General features: G+C 42.1%; 1 protein-coding gene across 1 annotated transcript in view; it reads left to right on the top strand.

Annotated features, from left to right (window-relative positions):
• GMPR2 (guanosine monophosphate reductase 2) overlaps positions 1-25,938 on the top strand; it is a 415,612-nt gene that overhangs the window by 285,615 nt on the left and 104,059 nt on the right. The window contains exon 7 of the mRNA XM_044058110.1: positions 14,693-14,735. Within this exon, the coding sequence (XP_043914045.1) occupies positions 14,693-14,735 (43 nt within the window). The remainder of the gene's footprint in view (positions 1-14,692; positions 14,736-25,938) is intronic.

Raw genomic sequence — 25,938 nt, 5'->3', positions numbered from 1 at the left:
TGTACTTTATTAGATTGAATGGTTTGTTTGAAGAGGGGGAGGTGTTTTATTGAACTGACTGTGTATCGCAGGGTGCAGATGTTTCTTTTGCAAGATCACTATACAGCAGAGAGTGGGATTTTGCTCTTTCTCCACTGTTTTACATCCTTGGCATTAGTTTATATAATTAGCAGTGGGTGTGGGGGTGCAGCATGGTGAAAAATATATATATTTTTTTTTTGCATATGCAGTTTCATACACGGCGCACTCATATAAGTTGAGTGGGATTCAACTGTTTTTGGTAAATATAATGGGTTGATGATATAATGAAATATGTCCATAGTGTGTGTGTGTGTATATGTAAATGTTTGTATGTATGTATATATATATATATATATATATATATATATATATATATATATATATATATATATAGGTTCGTAGATTAGTACTAGGCTAACAGCCCTCTTCTGGGCCATTTTAAGCCTAGCCAATTACCCCATGTGAGTCAAATCCTGTACCTTGTAACTGTAAGGTAAACACATTAACCATTATGCCAACCTCCCTCCCTATATATATATATATATATATATATATATATATATATATATAGGGCTGTGACTGTTTGACACTCTGACTGTGAGGTCTATGTGTTGCAGGTGTTGTGTTCTGAGGTGGTGGTTGTTTTTTGGTGGCCTCTGCTGTTTTGGTAGATTTTTGATCAGAGCGTATGTCTTTGTGTGTTTATGTGTGTGATTCGAGGTTGTAATGGTACATGTATTTGTGTTTTGTGGGAGGAGGAGGTTCACCAGCTGAGCAGGAGAGGACACTAGCAACTGATAAGGATAGACAAAAACTTAAAAAAGATTCCGGGGATGATGTAGGAGCAAGTGCTAGGTTTAACAGATAGAGAATAGTCTACTTGGAGTCAAGTAGAGATGATCTTTTAGTTATAGGATGATTTGATCAGTAGTATAGTTCGGGAAGGTAGTTTTAAGGGAAAATTTGAAGAGGACTTAGGTAGGTAATAGTATAGTTTAACTTGCTTTAACCGGAGCTGCCCGAGTGCAAGTCAGTGGCAGCTCACAAACATGTAGCAAAGCTGCTTTATATAGCAGGGGAAAAGAAAGAAAAAATGACAAAAAAAAAACAACAACTACTTTACTTAACTAAACCACTCCTCTGAGGACAAACAGGCAGCTCAGTACTCCCTACTCCCACTAGTGAGTAAAGAACCCCCCTGACCAAAACACAAGAAATGGAGAAAAAAAGAAACTAGACAAAAGCCTAGGATCAGCAAAAAAATGATCACTGGAACAAACTAAAAAGTATGGAAAACAAGAGTATTTTTTTTTTTTTTTTTTTTTCAGAAAGGCAGAAGATACAATAAATGCTGTGTTTTTCGACAAATGCTATCAAAAGCTAGTACGCCTGTTGTTTAACTTTAAGCAAAACTTAAACAAGCAAGTGCAATAAACAATTCAAAAACAGTAAAAATAGGTAATAGCAGAATAAAACAAATGCAAAAAAATACTTAAAATCTGAAAGTTTTCTGGAAAGTTTGTCTTTTCTGGTCTCTGCTGCTCTAGGACCACCTGCTGGACACCACGAGGGCTGTGCTGAGTTCTCTATAGCCAAAAAAAGCCCTTTATAGCAGGGGCTGGAAAAGACAGGAAATGACCCAAATGGCCAATAAACTACAAGTTACTGCTTTAAACCACTCCTCTGAGGACAAACAGGCAGCTCAGTACTCCCTACTCCCACTAGTGAGTAAAGAAACTCCTTGACCAAACAAGGAAAATGGAAAACAGGAACTAAGAGGATCAGCAAAATCTGATCACTGGAACAAACTATTAGAAAAGTATGGAAAACAAGAGTATTTTTTTGTTTTTCAAGTTTTTTCAGAAAGGCAGAAGATACAATAAATGCTGTGTTTTTGACTAAATGAAATCAAAGGGTAGTACCCTTGAGTGTATTAGCCTGTTGTTTAACTTTAAGCAAAACTTAAACAAGCAAGTGCAATAAACAATTCAAGCTATTGCAGAATAAAACAGGCAGAAATAAATGCAGAAAAATACTTAAAATCTGGAAAGTTTGTCTTTTCTGGTCTCTGCACATTGGTGACTCCATAGTCAGACACACTGACGTCCCGCTCACCAGACTGAGTAAGGAGAAGGTCACAGTAAGCTGTCTGTCGGGCGCTAGAACTCAGGTCTCTCAACAGCAGGTACAAATATGACTCAGTCATTGTCCACGCTGGTGTAAACGACCTGAGACTACATGAAAAGAGACATTGAGGAGCTCTCTGATTATGTAGCCCAGGCAGGTATGACTGACCTTGAGCAGTATCCTACCTTCACCAAGAATGATGCCACAATACAGAGATAAGATGATCAGCTTTAACAATTGGCTTAAACACTGGTGTCATTCAAAGGATCCAGTATCTGTCTGCCTGGGATGACATGCTGGACAAGCCACGCTGTTGCACCTGTCACCCTGGGATGGATATTGGCAAAGGCTCTTTAGTGCCTTTTAGGCAAGGCTCAAATTCTAAACCTACCACCCTAGAACACAAAAAGGAAAAAACTAAGGGTAATGCTGCTCAATGCCAGAAGTCTAAATCTCAAAATGCTCAGTATGGAGAAATCATACTAGGTGACTTCAATACCTAATATAGACTGGGAACACTACTCAAGCCCAAACACCCTAGCCCAAAAGTTCCTGGAATTCATAAACTCAAATGCCATGGAACAACTAGTCACCATCCCCACAAGAGGAGATAACATACTTGATCTCATCATCACGAACATGGGAGCACAATGTTCAACACCGGAAGTATACCCCTCACTGGTGAGATCAGATCAACTAATCTCGCTGGAGGTCCTCATCCCACCCCACCTGAAATAAAAGACCACAGTAAAGAACTTCTCAAAAGCCGACTTCACACTTCTAAAGACTAGTGTGGTCTCCTTTAAGGCCCCCGAGCCGGCGGGAAACAGTACTCAAGCCGCTGAATCACTTACAAATGCCTTCTACCAGCACCTGCAGGACTGCATGGATAAGGCAATCCCAAGCAAAACAAAGACTCTTTGTACCAAACTCTACAACAAAAGGAGGAAGCTACTACAAGATAGAGCAAAATCCTTAAAAGGTAAGACACCCTTGATCACTATAAGTAAAAAACTAAGCTCATAAAGTCATCCAAAGCAAATTTTGAGAGAAAAATAGCTAAAGACTCAAAAGACAATCATAAGGCCTTCTTTAGCTATGTTAGAAACCTAGGAGGAAACTCCCAGATATGCTCAGAACTAGTTCAAAATGATGTGAAGATTACTGATCCTACAGACATTGCCAAAATACTGGCTGACAGGTTCAGTGCAAACTTCTCCCCAAAAGGAGAGATATCTATACCAAACGATTGCAGCCCCCAAACATCTCCAGTGCCCAAGTGAGAACTGAAAACACAGCATCCATGGGACCTGATGGTGTCCCTGGCTCTGTGCTCCACTAACTCAATGAGGAATTAAACCCACAGCTAGGACAGCTGTTTAATCAAAGTCTTACCTCTGGATCCAGGAGTGGCGCACTGCAACTGTGGTCCCACTTCACAAAGGCGTGCCTCCACCGACCCTGAAATTACCGCCCATTAGCTTGACAAGCCTTATCTGCAAAGCCATGGAGAGGATCATAATGGACCTCATAAATAAAGACATAGGGAATTTGCAGACTTTGGATCCAACCCAGTTTGGCTTTGTCAAAGGCAGATCATGCCTTTTAAACTTGGTTGACTTTTTCAAACAGTCACTAAAGCCATTGATGAGGGAAAGGCAGTCCATACAGCCTACCTCGATCTGGCTAAGGCCTTCGATACAATACCCCACTCGGTATCATTGAAAACTCATCAGCTTAAATGTTAACCCATACACAACAAGATGGGTTGCAAACTGGCTGAGTGACAGAACCCACAGGGTCAGAGTTGCTGGCGCCATGTCAGACTCAAAGCCTGTCACAAGTGGTGTCCCACAGGGCTCAGTCCTGGGCCCACTCTTGTTTGGCATCTACTTTTCCAAGTACAAGCAAACACAGGAGGGTTATGGCTGACAAAGTTTGCAGATGACTGCAAACTGCCGTGGTAGAAAACACATCTGACACAGATATCCTTCAGAAGGGTCTCACAGAAACGGATAACTGGTGCCAGAGCCACGGCCTAAAGTTAAATGCCAAAAATGCATAGTCATAAAAACAAGGTTACCCCTAGCTACCAAATAGGTGGCAATCCACTGAGCACAGAAGAAGTTATCAGGACCTGGGGACCCAGGTTGATAGTAGTCTGTCATTCGACACCCATGTAGCTAAAGTAGTTAGGAAGACCTTCTACATTGCCCACCTTATCATGAAGGGATTCTCATCTAGATCAAGGGAGGTCATAGTCTCCCTTTACTCATCACTCATCAGACCAATGATTGAGTACAATGCCCCATTCGAATGTATCTGACCCGACACTTGCAGCAGCTGGAGAGGCCACAAAGTTCCTCACCAAAAGGATAAAGGGTCTCAAAATCTGTCCTATGCTGCCCGACTGAAAGAACTCCAGCTCTATTCAGTCGCTCAGAGGTGACCTTTGCCTAACATACAAGGCCATGTCAAACCCAGATTTGATGAATATGCTTCACCTCAAAAATCTAGATCCATCAGAGCCACAAGGGCGGAGACTTAAACCTCGACACGGCTATTAATAGGACGTGCTGGAGGGATAGATTCATCACCCAAAGACTCCCTATGCTGTGGAACAAAATCCCGGTACATGTGAGGCAGAGCACCTCGCTGGCCTTGTTCAAGAGAAATCTTGACCAATGGATGGGAGATCGCAGATATACCCCAGGGATTACCTCAGTGTCACTGCTCGACAGAGGCACAGCAAAATAATGGGTATAGTTCCCCATACTAAAGGGGTGGCGTAAGCCACAAAACGATGGGCTAGGCTTGTAAATGCCCTCGGGCAGATAGCCTAGTATGAACCTATGAACCTATATATATATATATATATATACACACACACACACACACACATACTTGGAATACCTATAGGTTATCTTGGTGGTTGAGCTGGGTTTAGTAGAAACAGGAATTGTGAATAATGTTTAGTGAACTGCTGTTTCTTAAAAAAGAGAAGCTAAAATCACTTTTTTGTAGTTTGTAAGCTCAAAAGTACAACAAATGTCAAACCAAAGATAATGATGAAAACTATTTTGGAACAAAAGTCTAGTTTAATTACTGCTGTTCTAGCTAAGTTTAACTGCATGGTTTCATCTGTTTGAAACATCATCATATTATAGTTTCAATGAAAAAACACAACCTAGGTATAAATAGATATTCCAGTGCATATTTTTGTAGTTAGGGAGTACCTCCCCAGTCAGTCCCCTACTGCCTTCAGTAGTCTTCCAACTGTCCCTGATAACATTTTTGATGGAGAAGGTTTAATGTGAATGGGACTTTTTTATATATGTAGCAATAATGAAAAAAAACGTTGTTCCTTTTATGAACTGATCAGCTTCGTAATGAATTCTTCATGTAGTTGAATAAAATCGCACCATGTCAGATGAGCACCCCACAGCCTCACCAGTTCTGCCTTAGAAAAGGCGGGTTATTTGCTTACCCTAGTTTTCCAGCATTCAAGTCTATGACTCTGGTGATTTACACTCTGTTAGGTCAGTTTTCTCCTTAGCCTCATTGGCTCTCACATCTCCAGCTAAGCAACTAGAGGCGAGTCAAACCTACCTATCTACTGACTACCATGGCTCTCAAGGCAAAAAGTCCACATGCTGGGACACTTCTTTCTCATTTACCATAAATCACTGTCAGCAGGGTAATGTCAGGCCTGCATTGCTGAATGGGGTGGCATTTCCTAACCACACCCCACCACAGAAATTGTCTGTTGGAACATCTGTGTATTTTCCAAAATGTATGCATTGTTCAGAGTCCTTGCAGTGTAGAAATCATATTCTGTGGTCTGTAGTTCCTGACCCAGTACACTTACAGACTAACTCCTGTCTACTGGTACAGATTTCTAAGCTGTACTTTCAAGCCCACACCACCTACAGATTTCCATCATTGTACAAATAAAGTTCTCTGGGCTGCAGTTCCAACCATACACTATCTACAAACGTCCTCCTGTTAGAGGCACAGTGCTCAAGGCTGTAGTCTCCGGGCTTCATCATCCCCAAACTCTTTCTCATTTCAAGTACAGTTATCTTGGAGTAGTTCTTGACTCACACAAGCCACAAATTCCCTGCCCCTTGATCAGTACAGTTCTATTTGCTGTGGTTCCAAGACCATACCAGTCACATATTCCCTTCCCTTTGGTGGTATGGCCTTGTGGTCTATACTTCCAAGCTTAGGCCATTCACAGAATCTCTCTTATGATACTGTTATCAGGGCTGTAGTTACTAGCCCATACCAGTTACTAGTGATGTCCCCTGTACAGTGCAGGTGTTCTTCATGTTTCACTATTGCAGTCCTGACTTGTGGGATTTCCTGCCACGAAAGCCCTTAGCCAGCCCGACTACCAGAGAAAATTCTTTCCTCCTCCTAGGGCTGGTGGACTCCCTAGCTTGCACCATACATTTTTGAGGTACCATTGGAGTTTTCTCATGTGCAGCCTTGCCAAGGGAACCATTAGGATACAAGATGCCATGTATCCCAGTGCTCGGAGAAACTCTCTGGCTGAGACGCAATGTTTCTGCTGGATTCTTTGAAATTATTGGGTCAAAAGGAGACCTTGTCTGGGGGAAGGAAAGCTTTTTGAAGTGAATTGTTCAGGAGTGCCCCCAGGAAAGCTATCCTGTTGGCTGGAACATTGTTGAATTTTTGAAGATTTATCATGAAGCCCAGGGAGGGCAAGAGGTCTTGGGTAAACTTCAGATCTTTGTGAAGCTTTGATAGATTTGTAGCCTGTATCAGGCAATTGTCCGGGTAGGGGTATATCTGGACCAAGCTGGTCCTGCAGAAGGCAATTGCAGGGGCTAAGCTCCTGGTAAAAAAACATTGGAGCAGTAGACAAGCCAAAGGCAGTACTGAAAATTGATAGTGACTAGAACCTGTTCTGAAGTGAAGAAAGTTTCTGTATGATTCTTGGACATGCAGGTAGGCATCTTTGAGATCAAGAGAAACCATAAAGGCTCATGGGGCTGTCATGACTGAAGAGCCAACACTTTGAATTTTGGAACCAGGATAAACTGATTGAGGTTAGAGAGGTCTAAGACAGGACACCAAGAGCCTTCTTTTCTGGGAACCATGAATTTGCCTTTTTGATGTTATGGAACTGGTTCCAGTGATCCCTAAGTACACAAAATTTGGATTTGAGAAAGGGTCTCTGTTTTTTGACTCTGCAAAATATCTGGATAGCCTGAGTATTTTACAGGCTCTTTGAAAGTGAGTTTGTAACCACTGAAATAATATCTAGAACCAACTTGTCAGAAGTGATGCGAGTCCAGTTTTGTTTGAACAGGGACAACCTTCCTCCTAGTCTTGTGGAGAGGGGAGCAAATCATGGTTGCTCTCTGGCACAAGCCTGGGGCCTAGAACTCCCTTGCATGGAAGTTTCTGAGGTTCACTGCCTGGGTCTCTGCAACTGTTGCCACTGTCTATGAGTCCTTTCCTGCTGGGTGTTCCTCTGTCTGTCTCTTGGTTGGGTGGGAAAGGACCAGTGTTTAATGGGGAAGTTCCTACTAAACCTAGGAAGCCAAATGGAGAACAGATGCTTTCTCCTTCTTTTGGACTCATCTCTTCATTTATGCATTCCTTCCCTTACCTCTACTATCTCTAGTGTTTCCAAAGATAAGAGAAGAGGGCCCAAGGGCAATGCTGATAGCCCCAGACTGGCCCAGGCAGCACTGGCATCCTGTGCTTCTCGAAGTAACCAACCAGAGTACATGGCTGCTTCGTCAGTGTCTCGACCTTCTCTCTCAGGACAAGGGAAGGATGGTGCAAGCCAACCTGCAGATGCTCAGCCTTTCAGCTTGCATAATTCCAGAGTATCCAGGAACAAGCTTAACCTAAGCAAACAGGTTCAGGACATTCTCTAGGAATCCAGAAGGCCTAGCTCTAGGAAATCTTACTCGGCTAAGTGGAAAAGATTTTCCATCTGATGCCAGATTACTATCATTCTAGACTACCTGGCTAGTTTGGTTGATAAAGTCTTTCCTACTCTATTAAAATTCATGCATCTGCCATTTCCGATATACCTGCTCTTCTTCCTGTCTTTTCCCATTCCCTGTTAAGACAATTTCTTAGGAGAGTCATCCGCATCAGACTGTCCAGGAGGCAACATATCCCTCCATGGGACTGTAACATTGTTTTGGAAAAATTTGACATTGCCTCCTTTCGAACCTGCAGCCTCTGCCCAACTAAAGTTTCTAACTTGGAAAACTGCTCTGCTGCTGGCTATCACCACAGCCAGGAGGGTCTCTGAACTGCAGGCTCCCATGGCAGTGGAACCATACACTATCTACAAACGTCCTCCTGTTAGAGGCACAGTGCTCAAGGCTGTAGTCTCCGGGCTTCATCATCCCCAAACTCTTTCTCATTTCAAGTACAGTTATCTTGGAGTAGTTCTTGACTCACACAAGCCACAAATTCCCTGCCCCTTGATCAGTACAGTTCTATTTGCTGTGGTTCCAAGACCATACCAGTCACATATTCCCTTCCCTTTGGTGGTATGGCCTTGTGGTCTATACTTCCAAGCTTATGCCATTCACAGAATCTCTCTTATGATACTGTTATCAGGGCTGTAGTTACTAGCCCATACCAGTTACTAGTGATGTCCCCTGTACAGTGCAGGTGTTCTTCATGTTTCACTATTGCAGTCCTGACTTGTGGGATTTCCTGCCACGAAAGCCCTTAGCCAGCCCGACTACCAGAGAAAATTCTTTCCTCCTCCTAGGGCTGGTGGACTCCCTAGCTTGCACCATACATTTTTGAGGTACCATTGGAGTTTTCTCATGTGCAGCCTTGCCAAGGGAACCATTAGGATACAAGATGCCATGTATCCCAGTGCTCGGAGAAACTCTCTGGCTGAGACGCAATGTTTCTGCTGGATTCTTTGAAATTATTGGGTCAAAAGGAGACCTTGTCTGGGGGAAGGAAAGCTTTTTGAAGTGAATTGTTCAGGAGTGCCCCCAGGAAAGCTATCCTGTTGGCTGGAACACTGTTGAATTTTTGAAGATTTATCATAAAGCCCAGGGAGGGCAAGAGGTCTTGGGTAAACTTCAGATCTTTGTGAAGCTTTGATAGATTTGTAGCCTGTATCAGGCAATTGTCTGGGTAGGGGTATATCTGGACCCAGCTGGTCCTGCAGAAGGCAATTGCAGGGGATAAGCTCCTGGTAAAAAAAACATTGGAGCAGTAGACAAGCCAAAGTCAGTACTGAAAATTGATAGTGACTAGAACTTGTTCTGAAGTGAAGAAAGTTTCTGTATGATTCTTGGACGTGCAGTTAGGCATCTTTTAGATCAAGAGAAACCATAAAGGCTCATGGGGCTATCATGACTGAAGAGCCAACACTTTGAATTTTGGAACCAGGATAAACTGATTGAGGTTAGAGAGGTCTAAGACAGGACACCAAGAGCCTTCTTTTCTGGGAACCATGAATTTGCCTTTTTGATGTTATGGAACTGGTTCCAGTGATCCCTAAGTACACAAAATTTGGATTTGAGAAAGGGTCTCTGTTTTTTGACTCTGCAAAATATCTGGATAGCCTGAGTATTTTACAGGCTCTTTGAAAGTGAGTTTGTAACCACTGAAATAATATCTAGAACCAACTTGTCAGAAGTGATGTGAGTCCAGTTTTGTTTGAACAGGGACAGCCTTCCTCCTAGTCTTGTAGAGAGGGGAGCAAATCATGGTTGCTCTCTGGCAGAAGCCTGGGGCCTAGAACTCCCTTGCATGGAAGTTTCTGAGGTTCACTGCCTGGGTCTCTGCAGCTGTTGCCACTGCCTACGAGTCCTTTCCTGCTGGGTGTTCCTCTGTCTGTCTCTTGGTTGGGAGGGAAAGGACCAGTGTTTAATGGGGAAGTTCCTACTAAACCTAGGAAGCCAAATGTTGAACAGATGCTTTCTCCTTCTTTTGGACTCATCTCTTCATTTATGCATTCCTTCCCTTACCCCTACTACCTCTAGTGTTTCCAAAGATAAGAAAAGAGGGCCCAAGGGCAATGCTGATAGCCCCAGACTGGCCCAGGCAGCACTGGCATCCTGTGCTTCTCGAAGTAACCAACCAGAGTACATGGCTGCTTCGTCAGTGTCTCGACCTTCTCTCTCAGGACAAGGGAAGGATGGTGCAAGCCAACCTGCAGATGCTCAGCCTTTCAGCTTGCATAATTCCACAGTATTCAGGAACAAGCTTAACCTAAGCAAACAGGTTCAGGACATTCTCTAGGAATCCAGAAGGCCTAGCTCTAGGAAATCTTACTCGGCTAAGTGGAAAAGATTTTCCATCTGATGCCAGATTACTATCATTCTAGACTACCTGGCTAGTTTGGTTGATAAAGTCTTTCCTACTCTATTAAAATTCATGCATCTGCCATTTCGGCCGATATACCTGCTCTTCTTCCTGTCTTTTCCCATTCCCTGTTAAGACAATTTCTTAGGAGAGTCATCCGCATCAGACTGTCCAGGAGGCAACATATCCCTCCATGGGACTGTAACATTGTTTTGGAAAAATTTGACATTGCCTCCTTTCGAACCTGCAGCCTCTGCCCAACTAAAGTTTCTAACTTGGAAAACTGCTCTGCTGCTGGCTATCACCACAGCCAGGAGGGTCTCTGAACTGCAGGCTCCCATGGCAGTGGAACCATTCCTAACCTTCCACCCAGATAGGGTTTCCCTAAGAGTAACCCTTCTTTCATGCCCAAGGTGGTCACTGACACTTCTCTAAATCAAACCGTTCACCTGCCTACATTCTTTCCGAACCCACAGAACAAAGGGGAAGGGATGCTTTATTCTTTGGATGTCCATAGGCAACTCCATTACTATCGTGACTGAACAGGAGCCTTGAGAAAATCTGACCAGCTTTTTTTTGTAACCTTTGCCCCTGGCTCTGAGGGAAAACCAGCTTCTAAACAGTCTATCTCAAAATGAACTTCTCACTGTATCTCTTTTTATTACAGTCATCATGACAAAAAAATCTCCTGTGGCTGTCAAGTCACACTTCACTAGGGCTACTGCAACCTCTGCTACCTTCTTGAAAGGTGTCCCTCCTAAGAACATCCTGGAAGCTACCACCTGGTCATTTGTGCATACCTTCACCAAATACTACTGGGTCTATATTATATAGACGAAAAATCAAAATGTCGAACGCCCACATGACCGTAAATGCAGAAATTCGAAATCGCTATTGTGGGGGGCTGTGTCCCCCCCCCCCAATAAATATATATTCCAACTCCAAGATCGCACTTCAGTGAGGAAAGGGCAAATATTCTGATTCTCCCTGTACTGTAATCCAAAAAAGTATACATTGAGTTCCTGCATTTACGCTCGTGAGCATTCAACATTTTGACTTTTCGTCAATCTAAAGTAGACCCATAACACCAATTGGCAGTCTTTTCTAGGTCCAGAGCCGGATTCACCTCTGCCATCCTGCAGGGCATCTTCTCCTCTCCCTAATCTCCTCCTCCCCTCTTTTCACCTTTGGGAATCTTCCCACAAGTCAAGATTGCAACAGTGAAACATGAAGAACATAGCAGAGTTGTGTACACCTGTAGGTGTTTGAGTGTATTCACTGTTGCAGTCTTCTTCCCCTTTAGCCTACTAGGTAGTTTACTTATAACCTCTTTTCTAGTCAAGGGAACCCCTCTTGGTGTCTATTCTTGCAGGGGTTCTCTTCTTGAGTTTCCTGCTGCTCACCTGGGGCTCCTACCTGTTAGGGACAAGAAAAACCTGATTTCATGACATAGGCTAGCTCCTTGTATACCTAAGCATACTGACATCAGTTAGATCATCCACCAGCCTTAGGAAGAGGAAAGAATTTTCTCTGGTAGTCTAGCCGGCCAAAGGCCTTCATGGCAGGAAATCCCACATGTCAGGACTGCAACAGCGAATACACATGAACATCTACATTTATGGTAAGAGTACACAACTGTACATTCTGTAATCTGTAGTTCCTGGACCACTCTAATCACATCCTTCCTCCTTTAAGAAACTACACTTCTGTGGTCTGTCATTCCTGTGCCATACCACTCACAGCTATTGTGCCACAAAGCATGATCTCACTAAGCCTTTAAATGGCCTGATCTATACCAACACTGTTCCATGGAATGTGATCTCCATACTTTGTACAAGTCCTGCCCTGTGGCAATACTATTTTCGGAATTTTGGTCCTCCTACTTTTTAACTACTACTGTTTCATAGAGCAAGGAACCAGAGCCCTTATGTGTGCAGTTCCCTTTGCCAGTACTCTTCAATGAAATAGATTCCCAGGACCACTAGATAGGTCTTACTGAGTACCTGCACTGACCCAATATTGCTGTATTCCCTTTGCCTCTTAGTAGTATAACTTTGTACGTCATTTTCTCAGTACACTTTTATGAACACCCTGCCCTATATTGTTCCATGAAGCACAATCTCAGTGCATATCCCAGAACACAGTGTAGACCTGCTTTGTATCAGTGCCACTACTCTTGGGTAGCCCTGCCCTGCATTACTACTCTATAGTCCTGCACTGTACTAGTAATGTTATAATGGAATATGGTCCTATTACACCTCTGTAGTTCTGCATTGTATCAGTACTGACCAATGGAATTTGGTTCCATTATACCTCTGTGTTCCTCCTTTGTACTGACACTGTTTTATGGAATATGGTCCCAGTACTCCTGAACTGGTGCTATTGTACTGAACATAATCCCATTACTTGTTTGTATCCTGACCTGTTTTGCAGCTGGAGCACTGTCATATTACTGTATAGTTCTGTTCTATATTGCTTCCATTCTATGGAGCAGGATCCCCAAAATGCGGTACAGTTCTGCCCTGTGTTTGAACTGTTGTTTGGAAATTGGCCCCTACGCCTGTGTATGCCTGCTGTGTATCAGTACTGTCCCATTGAGTATGGTTTCATTACTCCTATGTAGTCCTGTCCTTTATTGTTTTTGTTCCTTGTAACATAGTTCCATTAGTTTTGTGTTGTTCTGGATTGTGTCAGCATTGTTCCATGGAACATGGTCCCACTGTTCCAGTGTTGTTTTGCCCTGTATCTGTACTGTTTCATTAAAGAATGTTTTATTACTCATTTCTGATTCTGCCCTTTATCAGTATTCTTCCATGGAACATGGTCCCATTACTGCCGTGTAGTCCTGCCTTGTACTGGTAATATTCCATGGAATGTGGTCTCATTACTTCTGTTTAATATTAGTGTTTATTGGTACTTTCTCACACGAAAGGTCCCCGCTACTGCTTGCACCAGTATTCCATGATGTATGATCGCAGTAGTTTTTCACCATTGGCTTTGTTGTGCTATGGCGCCAGAATTCCTATAGATGCTGTGCCCTATCCAGTTCTGTTCCATGAAACATGGTGGCAGTAGTCCTATATACTCATGCCCTGTACACATTACTGATCTGTGATGCATGGGGCCACTGCTTCTGTGTACCCCCTCTGCTTTACCTATACTCTTCTACCTCACCTCTTCCAATACAAATACATTTCCTACAGATTCTCTTCCTAGTAATAGAGTTTTACAGTCCACTGAACTGTCTTTATAACCTTATGTGGATGTCTTCCTTATAAAGGAAAAGGTGTAGGTACTGTAATGGGAATAGAAAAAAATATATCATAGTGAATATCAGTTCTTTTTTTAATTCTGTAATTCTGAATGCTTAGAGATGTATTTTAGAATACTCTACAGCCTGAGATGAAATGTTGCATTCCTTTCCTGTTATTGTAACAGATAGCAAAGCAGCTGGCATATGTTTCCTCCCAGTCTTACGTAAATTCTATAGCTGTGTTACTAAATTAAATTAAGGGAGGAAATAGCTATCTGGACTATTTCTAGACAGTAGTAAGAAAACCGCATAAAAGATGTCAGGGAGGCCTGTGCTATAACTTATCCTAATGAAGTTTTCTCAGGTACAAAAGTTCACTAAGTATGACTTTAAGATGGTAAACAAGAGTTCAACACGTGACTGGATTCAGCTCTTCTTATTTAGTAAAAGAACATTGATATGCTCACATACATGTACTTTTCATGTGAACAGCATGAGTAGTTGTAAGATTCTGATTTTTAAAATTGTATCGTACCATATATGCCTCATACTGTACCTAATATCATTTAAGGTATAAAAAGGGTTGTTTTGCAAAAGTTCTGTGGGATCATGTAAGAAAATTCTTCGTCCCCCTCATGAGCTGTGGTTTGGAATAATTATGTTTGTATAGCCAGATACTTTTGTCTCTTTGCATTATTTCTTAACTTAATAGTACCTACCTTTAGTTATTGCTGTCACTGCTGTTTACTTTGCATGGCCTGCAGTAGTGGCATTGACACCTCAAGTATTCATGGCACCAATTGTTTGTGGTACCAGAACTGGTGTCTGCTAGTCGTACCATCCTGTAATTTGTAGTACAGGTGTTTGTCTATGCCATCTTTGATTCTCTGGACTTTGTTTCTAAATGTATTACTGTGATGTATGGTGTCTCTGATACTAAGTCTCTGATGTTTGCTTTTCTAGGATGGTGGTTGTACCTGTCCCGGAGATGTGTCAAAGGCATTTGGTATGTACTCTGCTGGTGTTATGTTTAGACATATTGGAATAACAAGCTTGTATTCAAGTAGGGCAATGTATATACTCTTTAGGAAAGGGTGTATACCATCGATTCAGAGATGTGTAGTTTTATTACTAAATTTGTTATTTTATCAGCTGTTGCGCATTGACATTTTAAAAATACTGATATTTAATATGTACACAGTAACTGCATGAAACAGCTGCTGCATTATTACCCTAAGGGCTCTTACAGAAAACATCTGGCCAGAGTCCTTCAATAGCTAGCTGACTAATAGGTACTGCCTCAGTGTCAATGGCATTACAACATGTTTTGCCATATAACTGGAGGTGTTTATCTATACCATTATCAGCTAAAATAGTTGTGCAGACAGAATGTTGTATACCAGTGATATCTTATAAATGATGCAAATTTTGGTGAAATTACATGATGAGCAACTTTTTCTACTTCTGGAAAATATATGAGTACTTTCTGGTTACAAGTATTGTGGATGTAGTATGCTCTCTAAACAATTGGCTACTTCATTTTTAAGCTTTGCCCTTCACTCAGTCTTTTATCTGCAATCTTGTCAGCCCAACATTGCTATCTCCTTTAACACTCGGTCCATGTTGGACCTTTCTGCTGGCTCTGTCACATTTCTTAGCTTACATTTCCATGTGACACACAGGAAGAAAAGGTCACCAAAGCAATATTTGAGTTACATACATAGGGATTAGGTAAAGAATGGAGGATGGCAAACTGTAGACTCCTGTAAAGTTTCTGTATGCAGCATTTCAGATTGCATAATTTAGCTTTTAGATTTGTTATACTCTTAATTCACGTATCAGAATAATGGTACAGGAGTTGTATGAAAAATGTTGCATCTCCCACTGATGTGTTTCGGCAGCACCATATGACCTTATTTATTTGCCTTAGGTTTCAACTCACTACTTTAGTCAGCTGCTGATGTCTCTTTATTCATTCCTAGTTTGCTGTCTCCCCATTGGCTGTATTTTAGTTGCTGGATTAGTTTGATTTTTTTCATTTGATTCTGCGATGTTAGTGGAGTGATGTCTGCATTTGAACCACTACCATTGCGTTGATAACTCTTGAGAGGATGCCCATCTCCCTGCTTCTTGCTAGGCACTTTGACTTTTCATTCTACAGTGCAATTTGTGTCATATGTTATTCCCCTCCTGCTGTCAGGGATAACCATTTTGAGATGCTCAAAGATATCTTTTGTTTATGAAACCAAGCAGCACAGCAGATCCATCATTATATTTCCTCAGTTCTGCTTGTAAAAATACTGCAGTTTTCCTCTGCTTTACCTGTACCCTCTGGTGCTGGCTAACACAGTGGATGACAAGTCTGTTTTTTTTTGTTTTCCCTCTAAAGTGGTCAACACATTGGGTAATGGTGAAAAGTGCTATAAATGGGTAGATGAGTGACTTGCATTTGAGAGTGAAATATGCTACATGTACCTTGCAGTAACAAAAACTGACAAGACATCAGATGGCATAATGTGTGTTTGCTCTTAGTTTGCCTTCTGTCTCAAGGTGGAAAGAAATGCAGATGTCAGATGAAAATAACTACTTAGTGATTCTGAAGAATCAAGGGATTTTTAAGAATTAAATACATTAACCATTGGAGGAGTAAAGTTGTTATCAAATGTCAGTATATTACAGAATGATTTGTTGTTCTGGGATTCCTTTTAAAGTGTCTGACCATTTTGACAAACCTGTTCACACTGCTGGAAAAGGGTTCATGGATATGAAAGCACTGCCGCACGTTGCACAAAAATGTATAAGTAATCACAAATTTATTAAAACTTAATATAAAAACAAAAAAGGTTAAGCGCTTTCATCAATTGCATTGACTTCATCAGAACATCTCAGCAACTTCTCCTAGTGATTTATAAATACTATACAATTAACACTTCAATTAAGCAATTGCTGGCAGTGTTTACCTTCTTAAAGTCACAAATACCATGACATTCTTACATATAAAATCTTACCTAACATTAACTGATATTACTACAACAATAAATATGCTAAAAAATGTACTTAAAATACCATAAAATAATAGTTGATAGACTTTTCTCCACCTCACCCTTTGGCTTCTAATATAGCCTTTACTGATATAGCATCATTTAAACCAGGGTGGGTAGTGGAATTCAACAAAATCTGCCATTTGGACTCCCTCTCATTCAATTTCCTAGTAATGTTGTTCCCTCTAGGGTTTCCCTTAATTTGTTCTATAATGGCAAATTTAAATTCTTTGCATCCTTGACTGTTTGATATGTCTGTACAAGCTATCTGTTTCCCCACATAATAGCAGGGACATGTGGTACACTCCCCACATAATAGCAGGGACAATGGTACACAGCTAAATAAACATAATGGCCCAACATTGGTTACAATTGCCACCACATTTATGTACCCCCATACTTACTTTTACAGTAGAGCCTTTCTATTTTCAAAACATCCTTTTAAGACTAAAGACTAAAACCTGTTTTGTATGGGAAGGCTGTTCACTTAACCCAATATAAATATCATCAGATTTTAAAATCTTTTGCCATTCAGACCTAACATAACTAATAGTGTCATTTACTAGGGATCTGGGATAACCCCTGTAAAAACATATTCCCCTGTAAAAGTTAAGTTCCTCCATCTCAGCTAGTTTAGAAGTTAAGTTTATTGATTGATTACATAAATGGAACTACAGAATTTAAAATTAATATTAATAATAATAGTAATGGGATTTCATATTTTGGACACCTATGTTTACACAGACAATGGTCACTTTGCCTAAAAAAAATTTATAGAAACAAGTAGTAACAGCTATTTAGAATATTCAAGTTGCCACCCATATAAAAAAAAAAGCAGTATATATAAGGCAGTATAAGGGCAGCTAGGATGACTTCCTAACTTCGAACTTAAATTAAGGGAAACCTAGAGGGGACAAACTTACTAGGAAATTGAATGAGAGTCCAATGGCATTTTGTTCAATGTTAAGTAAGATTTTATATGTAAGAATGTCATGGTATTTGTGACTTAAAGAAGAAACACTGCCAACAATTGCTTAATTGAAGTTGTTAATTGTATATTTTTTATAAATCACTAGAGGAGAAGAGATATATGTTGATGAAGTCAATGCAGTGGTGTGAACAATTAATTGTTGTTGTGGTTGTCACTGCTGGAGTTTGTACATTTTTTATTTTGACAAACCTGTAAACTCCCCTCTGAGGTCATGCAGCTTGGGAGGATACTGTAACAAAAATCCATGGAAGGTATGTTGGAGTTTGCCTCTGTTCATGCAGTCTCATTAACTGAATTTTCATTTTTGATGAAATTTCAACAAAATAGTCTTCTACATGAAAAAATATAATCTATAAATGGTAATAATTAATAATTAAAAATGTGTAGGAAGGTGGTAGTATGTAGATGAGAAGTATATAGCAAATATAAATATACATTATAGTACTGTATTGAAATGCATGGTCTCTGAAGATCAGTATAGGCTCTAAAATGCTGAAAGGAAACAATCATATAATACATTATGTAATATATTTTTTGTGAGATAACTTTATGGATAAACATATTATACAGTATCTGCAATATATAATTTTTTGTTAATGATATATTAAAAAAAGGTAAAAAAAAAAAAAATATATACCTTTATATAAAATCAGAATGAGAGTGAGTTTATACAGTATTAATGTTATAGTATGTACATCTGAATTAAGGTTGGCTGGAGTTGAAGAGGTTAGTAAAAGAAGATCAGGAGGTGGATGAAGTCCAGTGTGACATATGTCTTAAAATTTTCTTAGGTTAAAAACTGAAATTGAAGTGGTTTCTACTTGTTCTTTGTTGTTATATAGTATTTCTCAGTGCTTTTGAGACTCTATTTGGTTTGACTTGTTCTCAGGTTGGGGATAGGGCGGTTAACTGAGTGTTTACTGTAGTTTCTAAGTTTCAGGTGTTAAATATGGAAAAGTTCAGATGTTCATCAGCAGGATCAACAATAAACTAACACTTACCATTGTTAGGCAGATAAGTTCTCTCAGTTTTCTGTGAAAATATTTTAAGCTAGGAAAAAGTATTTTTATTGACTTCCTTATGACTTTTACACAGGAGCAATACTTTTTTTGTAAAAGTTATTTTTTTATTACCTATCTGTTTTACTGACTCAGATGAGTGACTGTTCTGTGGCCATTTCTGGTTCCTCAAGCCATTCATCTTATGGATTCTATTTTATTTATTTATTTATTTGACATTTGTTTACTGGGATGGTCCATCTGGGTCAAAAAGAACCCATTTTCAGTGGAGGCCCTGGAGAAAAAAACTCCCAAGTTAGATGCTTGAAATATTCAAACAATGTAACAAGGACATACAATATATAGTAATTAATGTGGCCAAGTCCCTATCCCATGATGCACCTAGAGTTACCTCAGATCTTGGTTTTCCATGACAAAAATTTGAGGTCATGAGGAAAAGTTGGTTCAATGGAGGAAGAATTCTGCAGGAAAGCATAAATTAAGATGAAAGTTAGAAATGGCAACAAGCTGAACACGGGACTGTTGCTGCTGCAGCTTTTATTAAATATCATGGTCATAGCTGTTGCCATTTGCTGAGGTATAGCTTCCTCTTGGAGGATTTATGAGAGGATAAGAGAATTTGCTTCATCTCATTGGAAATGTTATGGAACTGGCTATGATGGGAATTGGAGCAGCCAAGCTGTCAGATTCAAGGACTGCAGAGAGGGATGAAGTTCCCCCGACGAGTGCGGCAGAAGGTCTGGTACTGGGTCCAGAATCCAGGGGTCCTCCAAAAGATGAAGTTGAAGGAAGGGGGACCAAATCTGACGAGGCCAATGAGTAGCTATTAGAATGATAGTCCTTCCCAGAGCTTTTGCTTTCTGTAATACCTTGGGTATCAACAGGATTGGTGGGAATGCATAAAGGAGACCCACTGGCCAATGATGAACGAGTGCGTCCCTTGGGGCTTCTCCCGGAGGGGGAATTGGGGCAAAGTAGCTTCTGCATTTCGTGTTTATGTGACTGGCAAAAAGGTTGCAGCAAGGCTGGCCCCACCTGTGGAATATCCTGTCCGCTATTTCTGTCTTGAGGGACCACTTGTGGGGCAACAAAATTGCTCTTCTCAGCTTGTCTGCTATCACGTTGGATTTCCCTGGGATGTGCGTTGCTAACAGAAAGCGCTGGGTGGATATAGCCCACTGCCATACTCTTAGGGCTTTGTGGCAAAGGGGGTATGATCTGATTCCTCTTTGTTTGTTCAAGTACCAGACTACTGACATGTCCGTCTGAATCGCAGTCGTACCCAGAGGAAGAGAGTCCTGGAAGTACTGCAACACGAAAATTACTGCTCTCATCTCTAAGACATTGATATGCAGACGTGTCTCTTGATCGGTTCATGTGCCTTGGGCTGTTCTTCCCTGAAAATGCCCCCCCATCAGGGAAATGTCTGTGGTCACAGTGGCCGCTGGTGGGGGTAAAACAAATGAACGTCCTGTTGTAATATGAAGTGAGGTCAACCACCACTGAAGATCTTTTTTGTAGGAGTTTGTGATCATTATCAGGTGAGACATGGGGAGCTCTTGGTAAGACCATTGAGTGAACAACAACCATTTCAGTATCCGCATGTGCATACGACCTAGTGGTATGGCCAGAATTGCTGCTGCCATCATGCCTAACAACTTTAGAACTTCTGATGCTGGAGCCTTGTTTTTGGATATTAGAATGCGGACTGCTGATGGAGTAGTAAGACTCTTTCTACTGGAAGTCTTAGCGTGGTGGTGGTGGTGGTGTCCAGTTCTGCTCCGATAAAGACGATATGCTGTGATGGCAACAAGGCAGATTTTTCTGAGTTTATTGTAATGCCCAGCTAGCTGCAGAGTGACAGAGTGGATTCCCTGGCCTGAATGAGTTGATGCCTGGTGGTGCCAGTAAGGAGCCAATCGTCTAGGTACAGAAACATCTGGAATCCTAAATGTCTCAGGTGAGCCGTGAACACACTGGGGGTTGTAGTGAGACCAAAGGCCAGGGCTTGACACTGGTAATGATTGGCTCCCAGATGGAAGCGCAGATGATCCCTGGATGGCCTGGCCATTTTTATGTGGTAGTACGCATCTTGGAGATCTATCGAGCACATCCAATTTTCTTTCCCTAAGAAGGGAAGCGTGACCATCCGAAACTTTTTTCTATACAGATTTGTTTAGTCTGCTGAGCTCGAGTATAGGTCTCCAGTCCCTTGTCTTTTTTAAAACTAAAAAGAATCTTGAGTAAGTTCTGGATCCTGTCTGGTTTGCTGGGACGGGTTGGATGACTATTTTTCTTAGCAATGTCTGGACCTCTACTGTTGCTTGTTCCCTGTAACTGAGTGGAACGTACGGGATTTTTCTTGTCAGTGGAGGGGGTGTGGCAAATGGGATGAAGTATCCTCTGGAAATGATAATTTGTACCCAGTTTTCGTTTGTTATTTTGAGCCAGGCGTCTGAGTACAAAGATAAGCGACCCCCGACTGCCTCCAGATCAGGACAGTCAAGCCTCCTTTCAGGAGCGCTGGTAGGGCTTCCCAAAGAAGTGATCTCTGTCACCCTGGTTTTGCGGACCCCCTCTGCAACAAGGGCAGCGTCTTCCATTATTGCCCCCTCCTTTGCCCCTGGAGGGGGGTTCACCACGTGCATTCTGAAAGGCTCCTTGGGCTTTTCAGAACCACATTTTTCCTCCCCTTTGACTCTTGGGATAGGGTCTGGTAGGGGTGGAAAAACAGACCCCGACGGCAGACAGAATCTTTCCCTCCTGTTCACACCTGGTCAAAGTTTCCTTAACTTTGGGCCCGAAAAGGGACGAGCCATCAAAAGGGGTATTCACAAAGGATGACTTGAAGGGCTCCGTAAAGGAATACAAGCACATCCAGGAGTGTCTCCTAAGAGCAACTCCTGCACCCGCTGCCCTGCTCGTTCCATCAGCTGCATATGAAATGAGACGCATGGATGAGTTAACAATGGAGTTGAGGGTAGCAAGCTGGGAGGCAACTTTGTCTGTAGCTCCTGCAGCTACTGTTCCCTGAAGAGCATCTCCCAGCTCTTTAAGGAGATCTCTTTGTAGTCTCGTAAAATGGGTTAAATAGTTAAGTGAATAGAGTGCAAAAGTCGCTGAACTAAACATGCACTTCCCATATCTATCCATGATCCTGGATTCTCTGTTAGGAGGATGGATAGGCGAGGAAGTTTCAGACATTTCCTTTTTGGTGGCTGCTGCCATCACCATGGCATCAACTGGCACACCTTTGGTCAAGAAGGATTTATCTTGGGGGGCAGATATGAATTTATTAGGCCTCCTAGGGATAGGCTCCATGGTGTCCAGAGACTCCCACACCCTTCGTGAGACCAGCTGCATAAGCTCATCGAAGGGCGGAGACACCCAAGAGATGAAGGGTTGAGACCCGAATGTCTTTAGGAGAACCGACTCGTCCTCAGTAGGGTTGGTGGGCTGCCAGTCACCCCCCTGCCTAAGGATTTCAAGTATCTCTGCAAATAAGATATCCTCAAAAGGGGACCCTTCTGATTCATCCAAGTCAGTATCAGATGTTAGGGACTCCTGAGGGGAGTCCATATGTTTCCTCTTACACACACTCTTCCTGGGAACCTCATCAGTGGGAGCTTCTGGTGAGGTCTCGGAAGAGCATGGGGCACCCAATGGGGCTTCTTGAGGCTCTGGGTCTCTGCACTTTGCTAGGATCTGTGAAGCAGAAGCAGACACAGGCACTTTAGGGGGATGAAGAAGCCAGACCTGAGGTTGAGGATGTCTTGAGAGACATAACTCTCCTCATGGCTTTGAAGGCACCCCTACTCCAATGCGAAGGGACTGACGGATCCGAGGAAACCGCCGATACCCCCGGCTCCAGGACAGTGGGCTCCGAGCCCGAGGTAGGAGCCGAGCCGAAGCCCCGAGAGGCAGAGTTGGAACCGACAAGTTGGTTCAACTATCCTCCCCGGACCCAACCAGAGAGTGTTGGCTCCTAGAGTCCTCGATCGGCGCCGAGGACGTCAGAGTGAACGTAGCCGAAGACACTGGAGCAGGCGTCGGCACCGAAGGCTCCATAATCAGCAAGTCCGACTCCTCTGGCTCCGAAGGACCAGTATGACTTGGAGGAGGAAGAGTTATAGCTGGCATAATGGTCTTCGGCTCCAAAACTGCCTGGGTCGGAGCCGATAAAAATTTTGCAAAGGCCGGTGCTTATAAAAGCTTCTGCACCCCCTTGATTGTCATGATCCCTCTTGCAAGACTCTACATGAGAAGAATCTACTGGCACCTGAAATCTGTATAGTCCAAACATCAGCATCCTCTCACATTCCAAATTCCAGCTTTAGCGTTTGTGAAAAGGAAGATTTTTTTTTGTTGGAGACACCAAATTTATCAAAATCCAGATCTCCCATTCTCCCTCCAGCTTTGCTGCAGTCTGTAACAATGGACACCTCAGGCTTTGCTTAGGGACCAGAGTCTAAGGGAATAAAAGTAGAGTTTTTGGAACAGAAAAAAAACAGACCAAAACACACAGACATAAAAGAGATGTTGGCACTTATAAATGCTGTCAAATCTCTCCATCATCTGTGGTCCCTGGGACCTCTACAGGTGTTTACATACACCACCACAGTGATGTGGTACATAAATAAGCAGGAGGAACCAGGTCTCAAACTCTGTGCAGACTATACATAGTAGCTTGAGATATAGCTTTTCAACACAATCTCACTATGCAGGCATCTTACATACCCTCAGAGAAAATGTGTGTGGCAGACAGGCTAAGCAAGACCAGGACAGACCCTCATGAATGGAATTTGAATCGGGGGGGGGGGGGTCTTCCAAGCATTGATCCAGCTGTGGGGAACTCCTCAAATAAATGTTTTCTCCTCCCTCAAAACAATCAGTTGGCAAACTTCAGCTCCAGAACTCCATGCAAGAAGGCCTGGAAGACAGATGCTTTTCGTTTCCTAACTCAGGAATGTTCATGAGTGCTTTTACACCCTTTCACTAACATCAGGGTCATTATAAAGATTTAGAAGAACACTCAAAAGATCATTGTAGTGACTCCCTTCTGGACCAGGCAACAGTGGATGTTCTTCATAGTCAGTGTTACAGTACTGAATCTTGGCTCTTCCTGGTGTGCAGAAGCTCAATACTGGCCCAATCCCAATTTCCAGAGTCTTTGCATCATCCCTAGCCAACGGACATTCAAATACCGACATCTGGACATTAGGGTATATGAAGGGTATCCGTCAGCACCAACTTCAGTTGTTTCTAGTCATGCAGTCCAATGTCTGATGTGCTTCATGTGTTCAATACAATTGAAGTCTGTCGGTCGGCACATGTTTCCAGAGATCCTTCTTCACCTTCTAATCAGATAATTATCATGTTGGGGAACCTTTCACTGTCTTCTAGAGTGATATGTTCACCCTCAGAACAAACCCAACCTTTATGCTTAAAGTGATATCAGAACTTTCTTTAAACCAGGTTAGGCACCTACCAGTCTTCTACCCAAACCCAAAGAACTGGGCAGAAAAAGTCCTCCTTTTCCTGGATGTGCACAGGCAGATCAGTTACTATCTAGACAGGACAAAATGCCCTAATAGAGTAGAGCAATTACTGGTGGCTTTCAAATGGAGTAAATAGGGCAAACCTGTCTCCAAACAAACCATCTCTAAATGTATGGCTAACTTCATTAATTTCTGTTACTCACACCATGGAAAGGATTTACCTGCACAAATTTAAGCTCCATCACCAGACATGGAGTGACTGCCACTGTTTTCCTCAAAGGAGTTCCCACCCAGGCCATGCTATAGGCAGCCACATGGAACTCATTGCACACCTTCACAAAATACTGTAACTTGGGCAATACTTCCAAGGTTACAGCAAGTTTTGCTTCTGTCATCCTGCAAAATCCTATTTCCTATGGTCATACAGATTACCCACCACCCATTTTTTAGCTTTGGGAGTCCTCCCAAGAATCAGTACTGTAACATTAACTATGAAGAACATAGTACAGTTGTGTCACACTTGTCATAATTGTAGATGTTTGAGTAGATCAGTATTGCAGTACATTCTCCTGCCCTCCATTCCCTCTATTTGCTGACTGCTTGTCTCCCCCTTGCTAAATGCAAGAGGTAGAGGAGTTCACTGCAGATAGTTCTCTCATCGCCATCATCCCCTCTCCGCCTCCAATTATTTTCCTCCTCCTTCCTCAGATTCAATCAACTTGGAAAGTTTTGCTGTCCTCAGGCACCAGTCTGCTTGTTCACTACTTAGAAAGACCGGAAGATGGCCCCAACAAACGCCCTTCGTATACCCTGACGTCCAGTAATCTGCCACTGGAAGTCCATTGGCTATGGATGATGCAAAGACGCTAGAAATCAGGGTGGTCTCAAGTTTCTGCATGGTAGGAAGACCTAAGAATCAGTACTACAACATTGATTTACTCGAACATCTACAATTATGGTAAGGGTGACGCAACTGTATGTTCTGTCTTCATTTGGAAATGGCCAGGGGCAATTGCTGCAAGATTCCTCACAGATTGGAGCTACTCACATAAGGCAAGGGGTGTTTGATACAACTAGACTGTAAACAACTACAACTACCAGGATGATGAAATCTTAATACCTTTTAGGCACCTTTTTAAATACATGCAGCTGGAAGCAAGAAAACCATATATTGGTAAACAGAAGAGGTTTTCTAGTTGGTACCAAGAAAGGTACCTGTACCCGTTCAGGGCTAGTTTTCCCTGGTTCTGCATTATTTGTTTGAATTACTATCCTTTGGCCTATCTTACTCTTCTATCAGGGTTCATTTGTCAGACATTTCAGCATGTCTGCTCATGGACCTTCCTCTTTCAGTGCAATCTCACGTGAAAATGGTTTGAAAGGGGTGATGCATACCAAGTCTCCTACAAAACAGGTGGCTCCTTTTTGAGATCTTAATTTTGTACTAGAAAAATGTAACTCTTGCTCCATTTGAACCAGCTCATTAGACTAACTTGGGGTTCATAACATAGAAAACAGACTTACTCATTGTTCTGACCTCTGCAGGAATAGCATCTGAGTTGCAAGCTCTTTTGGTTGGTCAGACCTATCTCATTTTCCACAAAGATAAGGTTTCCTTGAGATCTTATCCTTCATTTATGGCTAGAATAGTATCAGAGTT

This window comes from Protopterus annectens, chromosome 16.part0 (genome assembly GCF_019279795.1).
Source record: "Protopterus annectens isolate FY-2018-M chromosome 16.part0, PAN1.0, whole genome shotgun sequence".
NCBI classification, from domain to species: Eukaryota; Metazoa; Chordata; order Ceratodontiformes; family Protopteridae; genus Protopterus; species Protopterus annectens.
The sequence above is the reverse complement of the archived record's forward strand: the minus strand, read 5'-3'. Positions and strand labels throughout refer to the sequence as shown.